Source organism: Alternaria arbusti (genome assembly GCF_024043155.1).
Source record: "Alternaria arbusti strain BMP 1465 chromosome Unknown scaffold_42, whole genome shotgun sequence".
NCBI classification, from domain to species: domain Eukaryota; kingdom Fungi; phylum Ascomycota; class Dothideomycetes; order Pleosporales; family Pleosporaceae; genus Alternaria; species Alternaria arbusti.
In genome coordinates this window covers 35,971-55,125 of record NW_026249982.1, presented here as the reverse complement: position 1 = coordinate 55,125, position 19,155 = coordinate 35,971, and the positions used below count along the sequence as shown (strand labels likewise).

The 19,155-nt window shown below is 54.8% G+C and overlaps 8 protein-coding genes across 8 annotated transcripts; 4 read left to right on the top strand and 4 right to left on the bottom strand.

Moving 5' to 3' along the window:
- Window positions 1-248: 248 nt before the first annotated feature.
- On the bottom strand, window positions 249-4,803 carry J4E86_011735 (uncharacterized protein; the record flags this gene model as incomplete). Its single annotated transcript, XM_051452225.1, has 5 exons — window positions 249-839; window positions 890-1,372; window positions 1,421-1,665; window positions 2,985-3,265; window positions 3,320-4,803. The coding sequence occupies 5 exons, from the start codon at window positions 4,801-4,803 to the stop codon at window positions 249-251; spliced, it is 3,084 nt and encodes a 1,027-aa protein (XP_051296619.1).
- Window positions 4,804-5,213: 410 nt separating this feature from the next.
- On the bottom strand, window positions 5,214-6,082 carry J4E86_011734 (uncharacterized protein; the record flags this gene model as incomplete). The annotated part of the gene is made up of 4 exons (XM_051452224.1): window positions 5,214-5,642; window positions 5,698-5,858; window positions 5,906-6,014; window positions 6,071-6,082. 4 exons carry the CDS (start codon window positions 6,080-6,082, stop codon window positions 5,214-5,216), a joined length of 711 nt encoding a protein of 236 aa, XP_051296618.1.
- A 377-nt stretch (window positions 6,083-6,459) lies between these two features.
- On the top strand, window positions 6,460-7,044 carry CYT21 (Ribosomal protein S16, mitochondrial; the record flags this gene model as incomplete). The annotated part of the gene is made up of 2 exons (XM_051452223.1): window positions 6,460-6,536; window positions 6,690-7,044. The coding sequence occupies 2 exons, from the start codon at window positions 6,460-6,462 to the stop codon at window positions 7,042-7,044; spliced, it is 432 nt and encodes a 143-aa protein (XP_051296617.1).
- Window positions 7,045-7,688: 644 nt separating this feature from the next.
- J4E86_011732 (uncharacterized protein) lies at window positions 7,689-9,338 on the bottom strand (the record flags this gene model as incomplete). The annotated part of the gene is made up of 4 exons (XM_051452222.1): window positions 7,689-8,673; window positions 8,722-9,076; window positions 9,126-9,205; window positions 9,256-9,338. The coding sequence occupies 4 exons, from the start codon at window positions 9,336-9,338 to the stop codon at window positions 7,689-7,691; spliced, it is 1,503 nt and encodes a 500-aa protein (XP_051296616.1).
- A 295-nt stretch (window positions 9,339-9,633) lies between these two features.
- Window positions 9,634-10,348, top strand: J4E86_011731 (uncharacterized protein; the record flags this gene model as incomplete). The annotated part of the gene is made up of 2 exons (XM_051452221.1): window positions 9,634-9,835; window positions 9,882-10,348. The coding sequence occupies 2 exons, from the start codon at window positions 9,634-9,636 to the stop codon at window positions 10,346-10,348; spliced, it is 669 nt and encodes a 222-aa protein (XP_051296615.1).
- Window positions 10,349-12,206: 1,858 nt separating this feature from the next.
- SHO1 (Transmembrane osmosensor) lies at window positions 12,207-13,307 on the top strand (the record flags this gene model as incomplete). Its single annotated transcript, XM_051452220.1, has 4 exons — window positions 12,207-12,347; window positions 12,405-12,560; window positions 12,612-12,734; window positions 12,783-13,307. 4 exons carry the CDS (start codon window positions 12,207-12,209, stop codon window positions 13,305-13,307), a joined length of 945 nt encoding a protein of 314 aa, XP_051296614.1.
- Window positions 13,308-14,278: 971 nt separating this feature from the next.
- Window positions 14,279-15,552, bottom strand: J4E86_011729 (uncharacterized protein; the record flags this gene model as incomplete). The annotated part of the gene is made up of 3 exons (XM_051452219.1): window positions 14,279-15,309; window positions 15,359-15,397; window positions 15,444-15,552. The coding sequence occupies 3 exons, from the start codon at window positions 15,550-15,552 to the stop codon at window positions 14,279-14,281; spliced, it is 1,179 nt and encodes a 392-aa protein (XP_051296613.1).
- A 1,001-nt stretch (window positions 15,553-16,553) lies between these two features.
- J4E86_011728 (uncharacterized protein) lies at window positions 16,554-17,886 on the top strand (the record flags this gene model as incomplete). The annotated part of the gene is made up of 5 exons (XM_051452218.1): window positions 16,554-16,761; window positions 16,825-16,906; window positions 16,954-17,091; window positions 17,138-17,605; window positions 17,655-17,886. The coding sequence occupies 5 exons, from the start codon at window positions 16,554-16,556 to the stop codon at window positions 17,884-17,886; spliced, it is 1,128 nt and encodes a 375-aa protein (XP_051296612.1).
- Between the last annotated feature and the right edge of the window lie 1,269 nt (window positions 17,887-19,155).

The following is a 19,155-nucleotide window of genomic DNA, read 5'->3' as shown; positions in this document are numbered from 1 at the left end:
ACTCATTCATATTTCATTTCATCCAGATAGCAAATATACACACGAATCACCCAATCCATCCCAGCCCATCCGATCCGATCCATTCGCCCTGGATTATAAAAACGCCTTGAAAAAGCCTTCCTCATACGAAGAAGCTCAATTGTCATCCCATCATACTGCATCCCAGCATGCATCTAAACAATGGGGGGTATTAACCAAAAAGCACCACCTCCATTATCTTTCATGCTTTCTTCACCACCACCCACTCATTACATCAATATCCAGACCGACCCACCGACGAACAAAGCGAAGATGAGGATCGTGAGGATCGCCGCGCCCGCTTTGTCCCCAGTGGTAATTTCGGATTGGAACTTGGGCAATCGGTCCGCATCGTTTCCAGAGCCCAACCCGGGGTTGCCTTCAGAAGTACCGCCGGTATCGCGTGAGTACGGCGGCGGCACCCTCTGCGCATTCAACACACTGATGACGTTGAGAGCCGTCATCTGCGGACCCACACCTTTGATGTTGTCCCAGCCCTGCTTCCACCAACTCATACCGCACTGGTGGTTTCCGCCGCCGTGGTCAGACGGACCCTCGCACGTTTGCGCAGCAGCAACGGCGGACTTTTGCAGCTTGGGCATGATCTGGGGCGTGAATTCGGGGGCCATTTGCATGGTGATGCCGAGCCAGCGGGCGAGGTACGCTTTGAAGGATTCCTGGTCCGCGTCGCAAACTATGTTTGCTTCGCAGATCTCGACCATGACGCCGCCTTTGTCTTCGGGGAAGAAGATGGCGACTTTGTTGATGAATTTGGTGAGTTCGTTGCGCCACTTGTCGGCGCCGTTGGTGTAGTTGTACATCTGCGACATGGTTAGCCATGTGATCGTAAGTTTAGTACTGCCTATCTTACGTATGCTGCTCCAGCAATCATGATTCCGTAGTTGTAGGTCCAGGGCGTTTGATCGGCGTCGCTGCATGGAGGGTTCGTGCTGATACTGGTTCCGTCGTAGACTTGGCCATCGCCAGGCAGAATGGGACTATTCGCCATCCAGTCGAATGCCTTCTCCGCCCACTTTGCATATGTGTCGTTCTTCGTGTACATGGCCAATCGCGCGCCGAGATGGAAAAGTCCTCCGTTGGATGCGGTGTTTTTATACGTCCACCCATTAAGCCACGGATAGATCTGCCAGCGCATGCCACCGCCGCAAGTGCCGTCGGACACCTCCTTCTGGTAGCGGCCGACGAATTGGTTGAAGACGGACTGCGTCATGGCGAGCCAACCGGGCTGGTCTGAGGGAGGATCTTTGAGTTTGTATTCGGCTGCGGCGATCATGGAGAAGGCCCAGAAAACTTGATCATCGTTTCCTTCGTTCTTGGACTGGTTGGAGGGCATCTACAAAGCTTAGCGACAGCCCTTGCGATAGCGCATAGAGATACATACCAGGTCTTGATGCTCTCCGAATTGATGTATCAGTCCCTCGCGGACCATCTCATTGTACTGATCGTCGCCGGTGTAGTGCCAGTAGTCGAGGAGGGTACCGAACATGGCGCCCGCCTGCCACCAGTAGTAGGGTTCGTAGAGGATACCCGGGTAACCACCGAGTACATGGATGCCCTTATCGTCGATAGTCGCATATTGCGCGACGAGCTGCTTGGCGACCTGGGAGGAGACATCGTTGATAGAAGCTGTAAGGTGAGGTCAGTATATGCTACAAGCGCATGGCAGTCATGCGACGGCGACGGGCATCCTACTCTCAGAATTGGGGTCAAGCACGATGGCCTGGGTGAAGGGTCGCACAACATCTGTCGACAGCAGAGAGAGCGCCGCTAGCGCTCGCGCAGGGCTGAACAACCTCATCTCGACATGTGCTTTGCGCCTAAAACAATGCTAACGAATGGCTACCCCGCAAGTGCGTGAGACCAAGTGGGGAGGAAGCGAGAAAGCGAGATCAAGCAAGATCAAGCAAACAAGCAGCGTGGTGAGGTTGACCGGGGAGTAGGAGGCAGGTACCGGAGAAGGTGGTGACAGTGGAGGAACGGCGACAGAAAAGCGAGTGTGAGTGGTAGTGGTAAACAGGCGTCCAGCGTTTGATGACGGACGTGACAAAGAGAGGCGGGAGCGATCGTCGAGGCAATAGCGGGCAGCGGAATGGCGGCACTGGCAAGGTAACTTTGATGGATTAACACGGGCCTGTGCCCCCATAGGCTACCCTGGCAATCCCATGGTCGTATTCGCCGCCTGCATCTAATCATCATGCAGCTGGCGTTCCCTCTAAGCCGAGGAAAGGCAGGTCAAGTTGTAATTCACAGCGCAAGCGCCGGTGCGAACGGCGCCACACCACCACCACTAACTGAATACAAACAGTATCCAAACAGTGAATGCATTCCCACAGTCTGCGTGTATCTTGCGCAACGCAGCCGCAGGCCCGGTATCCACGTTGAAACTCGAGGACCTCTGGAACGGATTCCGCATGCCTGCGCCCCACCTGCAGGGCATGTTTGTGGCGCAGGCGCCTGACTTTGCGCTGTTTGGCCTGACTTGACCGTTTGTTTTCCTCGTTCCGCTTCGTTTCGTTTCTCACGTGGGTGAAAACTCCCGATCAACAGCACCGCATCTGTGGCTGAGTGAACCTGATCTCCAAAGCTACGACGTCAACGTCTGTCTCACACAAGCGTTTCCAAGCAAGCTTACAGGCGTGCTTGAGGCCGAACCCGCCTGCCCAGCTGTCTTGACGGCTCACTGCCAAGACCTCTGCCAAGCCACTTCCCGTGCAATTGTGTGGGGATGCCGGAAATTGCGGTCATGGACCCTATTCTTAGTACACAGGTAGTTAGGCCAGGCCCTAAGGCAAGCAAGGCAAGCAAGGAGGGCAAGAAAAATATGGAACACCAAAGATTCTTGGTCAAGGGCGCGAATATCATGCTTTTAAGCAGCAAACAGGGAGACGCGCGTATCGCACGCGTGCTCTTACGAAGCCTTTTTTGCGTTTACATCCTAAACACACCCCAAGTGCTCTCCTTCTCCACGCCCTTGTTCTGCCCACCGCACGCCATCTGCAGGCCCATGCCAAGGACCCTCCGTGTATGTTCCGGCGGTATGATTCCATCGTCCCATAGCCTTGCCGACCCGAAGGTGGCCTCACTCTCGTGCTCGATCCGTGCCTTTAGCGCGGGATCCACTTTCTTGCCCACGGCTTCCATGACGGACGAGAGCTGTTCTGCGCCCATGACCGACGTCTTTGCGTTGGGCCAGGTGAACATAAGTCGGGGGGAGTACGCGCGGCCGCTGTACTTGTGTTAGCAATGTTATGTCGGGGAGTGGGACTAGAAGGAGCCTTACCACATGCCGTAGTTTCCAGCGCCAGCACTAGATCCGACGACGACTGTGAACTTGGGTACGTCGACGCAGCTCACGGCTGTTACGAGCTTTGCGCCGTTCTTCGCGATGCCGCCCTTCTCGGCGTCCTGGCCGACCATGAATCCTGAGATGTTTTGGAGGAAGATGAGGGGGATGTGTCGCTTTCCGCACAGCTGAACGAAGTGCGCGCCCTTGAGCGAGCTTTCGCTGAAGAGAATGCCGTTGTTGGCTACGATACCCACGGGGTGGCCGTATATCTTCGCGAAACCAGTCACCAGAGTAGAACCGTACAATGGCTTGAACTCGTCGAAAGAAGATCCGTCGACGATGCGTGCAATGATCTCGTGGATGGGGATCTGGCGGCGTAGATTGGTACCGACGATGCCTGAAAGCTCCTGGGGGTCGTAGAGAGGCTCCTGGAAAGTAGGCTGCGAAGTAACAGTCTGGTTCCGGTGCCAGTTCAAGTTGCCGACGCTCCTCCGCGCAAGGACAAGTGCGTGTGCGTCGTCAACTGCGAGGTAGTCTGTAACACCAGAGACCTCACTGTGAAGCTTGCCTCCACCCAGGTCTTCTGCGGACACCACCTCGCCAGTCGCTGCCTTGACGAGCGGTGGCCCGGCAAGGAAAATATGACCCTGATTCTCCACGATAATGTTCTCGTCGCTCATGCTAGGTACATAAGCACCACCCGCGGTACATGGTCCCATGACAACACTAATCTGTGGGATACCCATGCCCGACATGCGCGCTTGGTTGTAGAAGATGCGGCCAAAGTGGTTGACATCCGGGAATACATCTGCTTGGTTGGGCAAATTCGCACCTCCAGAGTCGACGAGGTAAATACAGGGCAACCGGTTCTCTTGGGCAATCGTCTGAGCTCGCAGATGCTTCTTCACTGTGACGGGGTAGTATGTGCCTCCCTTGACTGTAGCGTCATTGGCGACAACCATGCATTGCACACCGTTGACTGTGCCGATGCCAGTGACGATGCCACCTGCAGGCACATCGTCCTCTCCGTACATGTTGTAACCTGCCATCTGGCTTAGTTCGAGGAATGGCGTACCCGGGTCAATGAGTGCAGATATCCTGTCTCTGACCAGCATCTTGCCTCGCTGTATGTGCTTGTCTCGAGCTTTCTGAGGTCCACCTTGTGCGATCTTCGTGTGCAGGTTGACAAGGTTCTCGGTTGCCTCGTCCATCTGGCGCTTGTTCTCTTTGAAGTCTGCATTGCTCGTGTCGACGTTCGTGGGGATCACAGAGACGGCTTCGGCATGGTGGGAATGCGTAAAGGTTGCGGTGTTTCGAACAGTCTGTGGGGTAATCTGAGATTGGGTGTGCGATGGTATTGTAGGACGCGATGTAGACGAGAGGAGGCAGCGTTGTGCTTGCGATCGGACAACTACTGAGGGTCGTACAGAATGCTTGAGCAAGGTCAAAGCCTCTCTTGAAGGCGCTCTTGGAACCATTTTAGTCGGATGAGTGAGCGCTTGGATGACCTCAGCTGTCCAATTAGCCCTCTGTGTGTATGTGGGGGAAGTTGCTTTGCGCGTATCCACGACGCGATATCGAAGGTGTGATGGATCGTTGGTAAGTTACAGCTCAACTATAGCACCTAATAGAAAGCAGACAAAAGAGAGGCAAGAAGTACCCGGGCTTCCGCTCCAAAAGAAATTGACCTCGTTGTTTGCCGAAGCGCAGTTGAAGCTGGGGTTCGGATGACATCTCAAGACCGCTGTTAGCCGTACCGCGGCTCTGCGGGGAAACCGCGCTAGTCACACATCGAGCAGGTACCAAAACACCTTGACCATGCATCGTGATGCGCGAACAACATTGTAGTTTGTTCTATATGATAATCACGCGCATGGATGGTCATATTTCACAGCTTCTCACACTCAACCGGCACCTCGACCACCTGATCCAAGCCCTCATACTTCGGTATATCAAAATTATACTTATCCGCCATCTCCGGGCTCAAGAACCTCCCACCAAGGAAATGCCTCCCAGTGAACTTCTTAACCAGCGGCTTCGGTGCAGTCAAGCTGATGAGAGCTGGTGGCATGAAGCCCTTGCCAGGTCCAGAGTCTTGAGGCCCGTCCTCGATATCCCACGATGATGGCGCATCGACGGCGAGCACAGGGACAGAAGTAGATGCTAGAGCCTCGATGACTTTGGGGAAGGGCTCGCGCACTTCGCCAGAGAAGCTGAAGCCGAAGATTGCGTCGACGATGTGGTCGGTTTGTTTCAGTGCGGACGTGAAATCTTCTGTGAATGGCACTTTGAGGTCTTCGAGTTGTTTCTTGAGGCGCTGTGGAGGCCGAGGGTCAGATAGATGTGCCTCCGCTACTTGGCGGAGTATATACCTGATAGAGCTCATTCTTGCTCTGCTTTGGGTAGTAGATTGTAGGTTGGTAACCGTAGTGGAAGAGATGACGGGCTGCGACTAATCCATCGCCGCCGTTGTTGCCAGGGCCACATGCTACGAGGATGCGCTTGCCTTTGCTGAGAGGTTGTAGTTTGAAGACTGAATCGTCAGCTTGACGGAGTGGATTCTACAAACTACCAACGTACCTGCTTGGGAAACAGAGAGACCAGCGAGCTCCATCAACTGATCGATGGAGAACGCGCCCGATGACATGAGCTCTTGGTCGAGCGCAGCTGCGCTTTTGGCAGAGAGAGTCTGCGAAGTGAGATTAGTAGTCAACATCAAGTCAAGAGTCTTGGAACTCGACTTACTCGAAGAGCCATCGTAAAATGTTCAGTTCACAGATGGTGTATGTAATGTTGAAGGCAAAATGGTTGTCACAAGATGTATTCGTGAACAACATGGTGTTGCCATTACATCACCGCTCAAGGATGATGAGGTGAGGGCAACAGCAGTTGCACAACATCACTACACAATCAACCTGGATCTCTACCTACTTAGAAGACAGAATAGGTCAGCAAACCACAGAATAATTTGTTTATTCCTCATTCTCCAAGTCATAGTACACTACAACTCGCACGTGCCCACGCATCTCGGCAGATCCTCGGAGCAAAAAGATATACCCAAACCACCAACCAACCGCCCGCTCTGCTCGCGCAGTCGTCGCAGCAGCAACATACCCATATCACAACACCTCACAATGGTCTTAAGAATTCGACTCGCCCGCTTCGGCAAGAAGCACGCCCCCTTCTACAACATCGTCGTCGCACACGCCCGGTACGTCTCCCAATTCCAGAAAATAAGTACATCTCGGGAGTCCGCAAATACTGCAACCAACACATCCTCACACACCTTCCCGACCGCCCACCGCCCAGAATCATCGCTCAAATACAATAGCCAAGATTGGTTCGCTAACAAAGAGAATTACAGCACAGCGCGCAACTCCCGCCCCCTAGAAGTCCTCGGCACCTACGACCCAAAGCCCCAACCACCACGACCCGGCGACACCCACGGCCGGCCGTGGAAAGACATCAAACTGGACCTATCGCGCGCGCGGTACTGGGTCGGTGTCGGCGCCCAGCCCTCAGATACGGCGTGGCGGTTGCTGTCCATGGTGGGGATTCTGGAGCCGCAGTATAGGGTGGGTAAGATTGCGGGGATGGTGGTGAAGAGTGGGAGTGCGAGTAAGAGTTTGATTAATCCGGTGGGTGAGGGAGGAGGGAAGCCGGGGGTTGTGGTGGAGAATTTGGAGGGGGGGACGGCGGAGACGGCTTCTGCTGCTTAGGTTGTTGAGGGGAGAGTGTGGATTGTGCGGATGCGAGGTATCTGGCAACGCGTGAAGAGGTGAAAGTGGACAGAAGGCTGAGATTTAGGTACCTGGACACATCAGCGTTCGCAAACGACCTCGGGATGGTGACTGGGTTGCGCTATGGAAGCTTCAATCTGGACGATTTTCGAGTTTATCTGAGCAGGAAGGAAATGTGCGCAACACAGCAAATCAGACTTTGGCTCCGAAGAAGGAGCATATGCCTCAGAGGATCAGCTCAAGAAGACCTAGTGTAGGAAAGCCCGCTTTATGGAAAAGTGGCATTTCCAGTCTTTTACTACAGATCGGGGAAGGTTACGTCTGAAATGTATAACTTGTAACAATACAACAAACATGAACATGCGGACTTCTACTCTCGATCAACGCAATGACAGGTCATGAGGGGAAGATGTCTCGGAAAGAGCGGTACGATTACTATTTCGCTCCAGACTACCACAAGGCTACACATATACTTGTGAGAATACAGCAAAACCGTCGACACCATCATCGACTTAACTCCAACATCAAGGCCATCCCATCCAGTCTAATAGATAAGCCCCCAAGCAAATAACTCCCGCTAAATGCAACACCATCTCCCCAAACGCAACAAGATCGGACCCTCTTCAATGCGCCGCAACCAAAAAGGTATTCGTAATGAGACAAACGACCATAACAACAACACCGTAAATGCTCAAAGCAAGCGCCAGATTACGCAATAGGCCCCTTCTGAAATCACGATTAAGATGTCCCTCGCTCGTAACATACCCCTCCGCCTCTCCACTCTGATACTCATCTTCGTCGTCTTCGTCTTTGACAAGACGTTGGTGGTGTGAAGATTCCGGGTCAGAAATCTTGTAATAAAACAAACCGGGTAGAATGAAGGAAATCGTCGTAGAACCCGTGCTTCCAACATACGCCAGTACTTTCTCCAGACTAGAAACGGTCATGGCGGTGATGAAGGAGAGGATGATGAGGACGGTGGAGATGACTGCGAATTTGAGGTCGCTCATCTCGCTGCTCTTGGGCGCGCCGGGCTTGGGCGTGTTGTTCATGAGTGTGTTTCGTGAGGGGCTGCTTTCGCTTTGTTTGCGGCCGCCGGGGCGCCACTTTAGACATGCGTCGATGCTGGCGCGGCAGGGGTGGATTTGGAGGGGGTAGGAGAACATGACGAGGATGACGATGGCGAGGCGGCCGATGGTGCTGGCGGCGGCGGTGGGGTACATGGATACGATGTTGCCGTGTATGTTGTCGCCGTAGGATAGGTAGCCTGTGATACCGGTGAGGATGTACAGACCGCATGCACCTCCGATGGAAGCGAAGATGACGGTGGTTGTTTGGAAGTGCGAGTTGTCGGCTATTTCGTTCAGGATCGAGAACATGTTCTGGTGGCATGTGTAGGCGAAGACGATGACGGGGAAGGCGGCGAGTGCGGAGACGGGGCCCGCCCATTCGAAGACACGGACGTTGCCGCGGTCGGCTATCGTGTCGCCTTTGAGGAAGTGGGCTACGACGAGTATGACGAGGTAGGCGATCGAGAAGAGGGCAATCACGCTGGTGTACTTGAGTGAGTCCAGGCGGCGCAAGAAGGACAGCGGAATGACGATGAGCCTGGATTGGTTAGTACACACCACTCCGAACTTCATAACCAGCACCTACATGAATGCCGTGATCCAGAACTGCCTGTCGACCAGAAAGGTGATGTCTCCAGCGCCCGGCGCAAATCCTCGAACCACACCCGGCATCAGATCTCCGATGATGATCAGATAGCTGACGGCGACGCCGAAGCACTTGACCGCGATAGCGGCGTCGAAGATGATAGACAGGTTCGGGTATGTCATCTGAGACAGCGTCGCAAAAGATACATGTCCGCGGTCGATGTAGCGCGCGCATCGCGTCTGGAGGTAGAGGCCAAAGCCTGCGGTCGTGCCAGCCCATGCGATAACGAAGATGCCGAGGAAGATGCCCATTTTGGAGAGCGCGGAGGGCATGGCGAGGAGGCCGGCACCAAGGACTGTGGACGGTCAGCATGATCTCGTGTGGGGTAGCTGGCATGGGCGTACTGGTGTTGGCCAGGTTGATGACACTGGAGATCCATGTCGCCTGGCCCTTGAATCCGACGTCCTGCTTCCCTCTGCCTCTCCTACTTGGGTCAGCTTTCAGTCCGATAAGAGATATACGAGGCTATCGTACCGTCGCCCTCTCAGCGACCCGGTGCTCGAAGTCATGGGGTCTGCGTCTGTTGGCTCGGGGCCGATGGCGGAGTAGGAAGCCATGCTCTGGGGTGCGAAATGCGCGGTTCGTGTTATTGCGCGTTCATCCGTTGCGGGTTGGCGGTGGTGCTATCTATATTGCGATGACGAGCACAGGCAAGCGAATGTGATGACAGAGCTATGGGAGCTCGAGCTGGCAGTGAAAAGCGAGGGTGGGAGTGCTCCGCTGACGTCTGGTCTCGAGGCCCCATAACCCGGGGGCTTATCAGCGGCCGCTAAAATTAACATCCGCTCCGCTCGAGGTACGCGCCCGCGTTTACACGGCTGGGCGAACATAAACATCGAATTCAGCACCACCATGGACGAATACGAGGAAGCGGTTCTGTTCACATTCTCACTGCTGGAATCGCGGTTGGATCGCCTGGAGTATATCCTGGGCGGCCCGCAGGACAACACCAAGGACAAGCAAAAGACCATCCCGGATCGCATACACAGGATCGAGCAGTCACTGCAGCAGCTGGCGGGCAAGACTGCGCTACTCGATGAGGCCAACAACTTACGTACGCAGCCCTCATCTCCTTCACTATTCGAGGCTAACGTCACCAGTGAGCAAGCACAAAGATGTCCTCAAGACACAACACGACGACAACGATGACGGTCCACCACTCGACAACGCCCAGAAAGCTGTCTTGGTGACCGAACGCGCAACAAGCTTCGCGACAACTGCGTCACAGCTCCAAGCTCTCGAAGACCAGCAGATACCCACCACCGATGGCTTCGCCAAGCTAGCTGTGTTGCGACCGCGTATTGCCGAAGCAGAAGAGCGCCAACTACAACAAGCACTCAAGATATCCGAGCTGCGGAAAAGGAACGGCTTGCTGAATCAGCGGTACCAGCAGGTCATGCTCCTCGGCGCAGGAAGATGCTGGGTCGACTACGACGAGAGGCTGAGGAAGGCCCTGAGAGCGCTTGTGCGGGAGGAGTATAGGAGAAGGCCTGCTGAGGAGGAAAAAGGCGTGGCACGCGAAGAAGAAGAGGGCGATGAGAGTGAATCTGAGGAGGATGAGCTGTGAGAACTGTCAGCATCACGCAACAGTTCACCGAACCAAGAATGCCACGCTCGGTGCCATCAGTCTCCGCGCAGAAGCACCAATCGCCTGCTGAGACACCGTACGTCCATTACTATTTTCTCAACCACGTTGTGTTGACGGTACGTGGACTTTATGCGTTGCGCAAATACCGACGTCAGACGGTTTCAAGGCGTGGCTGACAGATGCCAGGTGCTTCACGTGCACCTTGGGCGCCCTCGTCACAGCCACAGCCGGTACCCGCGACCGTCATTCTAGTTTTGCACATCTGACAGAGGCTCAGCAGTCTGGGCGGGGCATGTGGACCAGATCAGCAGCGAGCATGTGGACCGGTGTCACCATCGTTGCAGCGATCCAGAGTCGCGCATGTTACAAAAGCGACGCGTTGCCTCGGATCAAGCAAGCATCCGAAAGTGACATATTGCAAAACAAACTTCCCGATCATGACGACGGCCATGGGGAAATTGATGCGTGGTACAGTAACGTCAATTGACCTTTGCACCCTGACCGGAAACGCTTTGCCATGTCACAGGTAGCAGTCGCAGATAGTTCAAACACGAAAAGAGTTTGTAAGCGCCAGCTTTTTCTTGCTGAATGATGTAAAGTGAGGTCAAGTGAGGGTCTCAGCAACTTTGTAGGGCTGCGGAGGGTTCGGTGCCGTAGCACGGCGTTTCATGACCGTCTCGTGTCAGCTTGGTGACCTGGCCCAGGGCCCCGAAGCGTAATGGCGCCGACAATGGTCCGGACGTCAATTTCCTGGCTCGCCTGGGAACTACTGCGCCTAGACACAGCTTCAGCCGCAAATGGACGCGGCGCACGTGTCGGCTACCATGGGTAATCAAGACAGGCCATGGGGAAACGTGGATGGCATGCCTTGAGGGCGACGCAGGGTGCACATGAGATTAGCCAGACTTGTGCAGTGGAATTGCAGCTGTCAGACCAGTTGTGTATGACAGCAGCGGTGTAGATTGTCGATTTAATCAAAGTACCACATTTCGGACGGGGATGTCCTGTGTGTGGGAGGGTTCTCGGGGTGTTCTTGAGTGACGAGTCGAGGATGCATGATGAGGCGTCGCCATGTATTGGGATCCCTTTGAGCGACGTACCTAGGTCGTACTAGCTGCGCCACGTCTTGGCTTGGCGTATTGAAGAGTGGATGAATGGATGAGTGAATGGCCGTGAACAGCTTGACATTGTCGACCACATTGTCGAGCAACAGGTGGACGAGATAAACACAGCACTGAGCAAACACACACAGTAGACTTTGTCTGTGTACGGCGGCTCGACGGCCGCCAAAGGCACTAATGCACTAAACGCGCGTGCAGCTGTCCAGGCCTTTGGCTGACGGGCGCGGTGCCATTTTAATCTCTGCACAAGTGGGACCCGCAGCGCTGCAATCCCCGAACAACCCTTAGCCATTCCAGCCGGCGCGGCCAATCGAGAACTACTGGGAACCCAAGGTGAAACCGTCGCATCTCTCGCTCTGTTCCCGCCCTCGCCCGTAACCCTCCCTCGACATCCACCGCCTGCTGCCATAATCGACCTTCACGCAGCCGCCAGAGTCGCAGAAGCCTTGCGCGCCCACCAACACTGCTGGTCACTGGACGCCCGCCTCCCGCTGCTTGCGCCCTGTGCACCGTTCGCTGCCCTGCACAACTCCACCAACGCGCCGATATACTGGCCCAACCGCCCACGCCCACGAACATCACTCACTGTCTTTGACTCTCGACATTCACTCATAATACCGCATCGGGCACCCACGCTCTTTCCTGCTCTTCCTGCTCTTCCTGCGCCCGCGACAGCATAGCTTAATCGCCCCTTTCCCCGCCGCTTCCACCAACACATGCCCGCTTACGGCTCGCTGGGCGGCTCTCCTTCACTACGCAAAATGGAAAACGGAGGCTACGGCCAGAGGTCCCAGGGCTTCAGCATGAGCCGCATCATCGGGGATCCCTTTGCGCTCGCCACGATATCGATTGGCATTGTGAGTAGCCCGGAGTACGCGGCAGTCGCGGGATCTGGTCGCTAACGTGGTATACAGCTCGCCTGGGTCATCGCCTTTGTCAGCTCCATAATATCAGCCATCCACGGCGGCTTCCCCAACTTCGCCTGGTGGACGCTCGTCTTCATGTTCTTCTGCATTGCGGGCGTCACCGTCACAGTCGCCTCGGATGCGGAGAGGACGTACCATGTCGCAGTAAGTAGCCGCTACGGCATACCACGAGAACGCACTTGCTAATTCCAGCAGATCGTGGGCTTCCTTGCCGCCGGCCTGGTCTTCACCACCTCATCCGTCAACTCGCTCGTCTACTCGCCCGTCGCTCCCTTTGAAGCCGCGGCTGCCGGCTACATCCTCCTCTCCATGATCGCCGTAAGTCATGCCAGCACGCCCACCAGCAGTCCCAACTAACATGCCCAGATCGTCTGGATATTCTACTACGGCTCGCAACCACAAGCCAGCCACCGCGCCTTCGTCGACTCCTACGCCCTGCACAAGGAGCACCCCGGCTCGCGCTCCTCCCGCCCCATCTCCAACGGTTACACCAACCGGCCCGAAACCCAAACCGCCAACATCCCGCCGCAAATGTACACATCCGCCCAACTAAACGGCTTCGAAACCTCATCGCCCGTCTCCGGCTACCCCGGCGGCCCCGTCGGCGCAAACGGCCGCAACAGCTCAGCCCCCCAGTTCGGCGGCATGAACAACAACGTTTCCACCCCCACAAACGACGACGCAAACAACCAGCAAGAGGCTTCCATCGAGTACCCGTACCGCGCCAAGGCTATTTACAGCTACGAAGCCAACCCGGACGATGCGAATGAGATTAGCTTCCAAAAACACGACATCCTCGAAGTCTCGGACGTGAGCGGACGGTGGTGGCAGGCTAAGAAACCAAACGGCGAGACGGGTATCGCGCCCAGCAACTATCTCATCTTGTTATAAGAGAAGAAGAAGAGAAAGGGCGCGGAGAGACTGGTTCTCTCGAAACCCTTCTTTACGACCCTGCCACGAATGTTTCCTTGCCTCGTCAACTTTCTACTCTACACTTCCATGTGCACAGCTATCGACAGCCAACGCGGAGCTGGATAAGGAGAGAATTTATGTGGGTGTTTCTAGGGCTGATTGGATATTTGACACCGTGCAACACAGAAAGTTGCGCACACGGGTGTTACTGTGGCTACCATACCTTTCTGCACGATACCCAAAGTTTCCCGTTTTTTTGTCTCTTGTTTCTCAGTTCGCTTCTACATCAATCAGAGTAATTCTAAATCTTTTGTTCGTTTTACTCGTTTGAAGCCATTGTGCTGTTTTACCTTCACACTCACAACTTACCCTTCTTTCCTAGCCTTCTTGTCATGTATTTTATGTATCTCTGTTTTTGCGTTGAGTTCATCGGCTTCCAATGTGAAAGCAGAGCAATGGGTGTTTTTCGGCATGTGAGAGGGTAGTTTTCGTGGTTGTATCTCATGAAATTGAGACAGAGGAGATAAGTGGGTGTATGCATTAGCCTCAGCAAGCCGGGTCTTTTTCAGCGCGCAACAAGTAGCGGGAAAATTAGCGATTAGCGATTAGCGATTGTGTGGAGGAAATGAAGATTGTATAGAAGCAACAAGAGAGAGAGGAGTAAAGAATGCAAACTTGACTGAACTCATCAAAATGTGCGTGCTTTACTTTCTGCGTGAAGACCATGCTTTCACCTGTCCGCATGTTAAAATAGTTTAGCAAGTGAGGATTCCTTAGTTTATAGTAAGAGAATAAGATTGGGTATCTAAACGCCTGTCCAAGGAGATGCAACCAACGCCTTGTTATATCCAAGCCTCAGAACGCCGTATCCGTACATAAATCTCCTCGACGGTCAATAAGAACCATGACCCTCGAGCGATAATCCGTCTCATACTCGGCCATACAAGCCTCTAAATAATATACCGCCTCCATCCATTAGGGACAAGACATTTCTTCCCACTGTCATCCGGGCCCATACGGAACCGCTCCCATCGCGCATCATACCCAGCGCCGAGAACAAGGATAGTCTCATCGTCGAGCCATCCGATGAGCCCCTTGGTCGGTCGGCCGCCCGGCACACCCGGAATACCTGCACTCAGAGTAGCGGACCTACCGTGTGGACCCCAAGTGGTAGGCTCGTCACCCATTTCGAACTTGGCCGTAGCCGTAGGATATATATCTGAAAACGCGCGGGGCAGACCAGGGATCTTGGACAAGATACCATACTTGTGCTGCGACGGATCGGCTTGTGAAGAGGCATTTGTCGCGGTTACGAGGTCGTAGATGTGGAGGCTGGATTTATCGGATGTCACGGCGAGGGTCGAGCCGTCGGGGGAGAAGGCGAGGGAGAAGACAGCAGCGGGGTCGACGCCTCGGCGGAGCTCTGCTAGTTTCGTGCAGGACGGGAAGGACCATAGTCGGATGATAGTGCCCTTCTCGCTGGCTGTTGCGATGAGGTCGCCGTTCCTGCTTATGCCGATTGCGCGCAACGGGCTTTCGTGAGCGGGTATGATACTCACATTGCCCGTGTTGAGATCGTAGATCTTGACCTGGCCCGCCGCCCTTCCTGGAAATGCGACGATGCTCGTGCCCAGCTCACACAGCCCGAACGGGTTATTGACGGTCTCGTACTCCGCCGATTTGACCGGCGGCACCTTCATCTTGTATATGCATATCGAGTTGAGCAGCGCGACGATCATGTGTGACTGCGAGAGGCGCACGCGCTGGACGGGCGTCTTGAACTCGGTAGATGTGGTGAAGCGCTCGGTTTTGTCGTTCCAGATTTGGACCTCGTAGATGATGTCAGTGTCGTTGACGCTCCAGTCGGGGTCCTCAGGAGGTACCTTGTTCTGGGGGTACTTGGGCTGCTTCCCTCCTCCGACCAGGGCGATGTAACTCTTGTTGCCGAGCATCTCTGCGCAGCCGATGCCGCCGCCGACTTCTGTGGGGGTGTTAGTGGGATGTGGTCGGTATTTAGGATAGGGTGCTACCTCTGGAAATCTTCTCTTCGCATGTTGAAGACGAGAATACTGGAGGTGTTAGCAGGGGCCTTCAAGATGTATGCGCGCGTCATACCGCGAAACCCGTTCTCCAGGGCTACCGAGAAGTGCGAACAGTCGGCGTTGAAGGATGCCGAGAGCACAAAGGGCCCGGCATCCGAGTCTAGAATGGGCCGGGTGTTCATGCTGGGCGCAGCGAATAGAGCGGATGTTTGTACGGGAGGTTGTTTCGACTGCTCAAGTGGGGCGTCTTAAGTGCAGTGCGGAGGTGGGTGGAGCGCTGTGCTGAGATACTTCGAACTTAAAGTGGCCAGCAAACGGCGCCGACAGCGTTATCGCGGTGTATGAAAGTATGCTAGGCCCATTTTATCAGCAGCGACTGAGGCAAGGCGAGAGTGAATAGCTGCGAGAGGGTTGGTTGATAGCGATATCGAGGGTCCACGGCTCCTCCAAGAGCTCGGTCACGCCCACGGGATCCACCTGAGCTCTCCCGGCGCTAGCCATCTAGGGCAAGCGCGACTTGAGGACCTGATGGATGAGCAACGATGCTTTTGGGCACCATCAATCCCATTGCTATGACCGGAGAATTACGACCACCTCCCGCGCAGAGCCGCACGTGAGTGATGGGATTCTCTAACTTTCCATTTCAAGTTATAATGTTGAGCTTCGAGACCCTGATAAAGTACCCCGCTGAATACTGCTACCGGGCAGAACAGCGCGCAGACATTGGAAAAGCACCAACGCGTTGTGCTTGCCAACTACACATACTCGCAATACAATTCGTGATCAATGTCAATTCGCAATCACTCGTGTTGTACATCTTGCCGAAATCAGTCGCGCCAGGTGGTCGCGCCAAGAACGAGACTGCGACCGGGGTGTTTCCCGCTAGCGAGCCCCTTTGCATCGCGCAGGGAGTAGCTGCCAACGTCCCCAAATTTCCACGACGACACCGCTCCAACACCACACCACAGACATACGCCCCCGTCTCACCCCCAAGCAGTCTCGCCTCATCGCTAAATTGTCTCCATTGCGTGTGCACCCCGCCCATCCACCACACCCATCACATTCACCGCCCCCGAGTTCATCATGTCTTCGGTACGACGCTCCCCAACACCACGTCTCCCTCAGGCCACAATGCCGCCCTACCCACCACCACACCACCTGCCATTGACCACACCCGCTAACAATGTCTCAGGCGCTTAACAAGACGCGCAGAAAGAAGAATGTCAAGAAGGGTATCCAGTTCTGTCTGATGGTCTGTGGTGCCTCTGGTACCGGCCGGACGACCTTTGTCAACACCCTCTGCGGCAAGCAGGTGCTCGGACACAAGGAGGTCGACGATCCAACAACGGCACACGTCGAGGAGGGCGTCAAGATCAAGCCCATCACAGTCGGTACGTCGCCCTGATAAGGACCAATGGCTATCATTATCGCGTGCGGCTGCTAACAAACATTAGAACTCGACGAGGAGGGCACCCGCATCTCGCTCACCATTGTCGACACACCCGGATTCGGAGACCAGATCGACAACGAGGCCAGGTAGGCATCTTCTAGGACTTACCACAACCCACGCTTACCCTCCGCAGCTTCTCAGAGATCGTCGGCTACCTCGAGCGACAGTACGACGGCATTCTCGCAGAGGAATCGCGTATTAAGCGTAACCCCCGATTCCGCGACGACCGTGTACATGTCCTGCTCTACTTCATTACACCCACCGGTCACGGGTATGTATGCCGATCTCCTCTGCCAGCTCCAGCTAACACGCGAAAGTCTCCGTGAACTCGACATTGAGCTTATGAAGCGCCTCTCACCCCGCTGCAACGTCATCCCCGTCATCGGCAAGGCTGACTCCCTCACACCCGCCGAGCTCGCCGAGTCGAAGAAGCTTGTCATGGAGGACATTGAGCACTACCGCATCCCCGTGTACAACTTCCCCTACGATATCGAGGAGGACGACGAGGACACCGTCGAGGAGAACGCCGAGCTCCGCGGCCTGATGCCCTTCGCCATCGTTGGATCCGAGGACATTGTTGAGATCAACGGCCGACGGGTACGGGCACGCCAATACCCCTGGGGTATCGTCGAGGTCGACAACCCCCGCCACTCCGACTTCCTGGCTGTGCGAAGCGCCCTCCTCCACAGCCATCTTGCCGATCTCAAGGAGATTACGCATGACTTCCTATACGAGAACTACCGTACCGAGAAGCTTAGTAAGAGTGTCGAAGGTGGTGCTGCTGCGTAAGTTTTGTCCCCGCTCTACTATAATATCAGTACTAACATCCTACAGTGACTCGTCGATGAACCCCGAGGATCTTGCCAGCCAGTCAGTGCGCTTGAAGGAGGAGCAACTGCGACGCGAAGAGGAGAAGCTGCGCGAGATCGAAGTCAAGGTCCAGCGCGAGATCAACGAGAAGCGGCAGGAGCTCCTGGCCCGCGAGAGCCAGCTGAAGGAGATCGAGGCCCGCATGAACAGGGAACAGAGCGGCCAACTGCAAGACCACGACGCAGACGAGGCTTAGATGACGCCAACACACCTCGCTTTCAGGATCCGGCTGTTGCATCTCCTGCGGTCTTGGTCAAGCACGGGTAGCGCGCTTGCCACGGGAAACCATCGAGTCGTCAAAAGGTGTATTGATCATCACAGCTGCGGGCGTTTGTAATAGGTGGCTTGTGCAATGCCGACACGGAAGGGACATGGTCGGATGCCGGGCTTCATTTCTTCTTATTTGGGGGCCTTCCATCTTTTAGCCGACAGTGATAGCTCCCTTGGATCACGTCTGTGGTTACACTGTCCTCGACATGACACCGCTTCTCGTATGTTTTCTTAGCTTTTTCGATACTTATTCCCCCGCCTTTTGGTCCTTCATGTAGGAAGTAGTAATTAACATTCTAATATCACCCCGGTGGTCATAAATGCTGTTCGTTGTTCACAGTTTCGTTCTATGTGCTTGAGTATCTCGCGGCTTTGCTCCTTCCTATTGTAACTGCAAATTTGAGTCTGCGTAGCGCGCCTTCCACACAATGTCACTCACTCCACGATCGCGCATGCTGGGGGCCTCTAATCCATCGACGATCACATCTCTTCTCGTCTCCTCAACACAACGCCCACACTTGCTTTGTTCGTGCGCCTTCATGTACACTTACGACACCACAACTGTCGACTTACGCCACATCGCCAACGTTTTGTATACCCAAAATACGCTAGATTAGCTTGCTGTTTCTTCACCGATCAGTCTCGCGAATGCCGTCCACCCTGGCCCGGCAGATTCTCACCGCACGTTCAGGTTGACGAGATGGTATGCTCAAGCGAGCAGCATTTGAGGCCGGCACCGCGAGACGCGCATTTTGGAGCTGGCGGCAGTGGCAAGTATAGCAGTAACCTACTGCGTCGAATGGGCACACACGCTCGATACACGGTTCCATTCATACGGACTCTCTACTGCACCCTGAATACCTGGTCCACATCTGCTTCTCCCTCTCGCCCTAACAGTTTGCAGCCGCTACGATAGCGCTGGCGATACTCTTCTTACGTCCAATGGGTTGAGTCTGATCAATCATCAGTCACGTGAAGGAAGCCAGCGAAGCAAACGTCACGCACTCATCCAATAAATGGCAATGGCACAGAGAAGAGTGAGGCTGATGAGGGCACAACTGACGATACAGACGACACCAAAAGACTTCGTTGCGATGATCGCTGTCTTGCTGGTCGATCTTAGTGAACACTGCGATGCGAGAACGAAGCCATTCACTTTACGCCCAGACTCAGCGAGTATACTGGCCCCATCAAG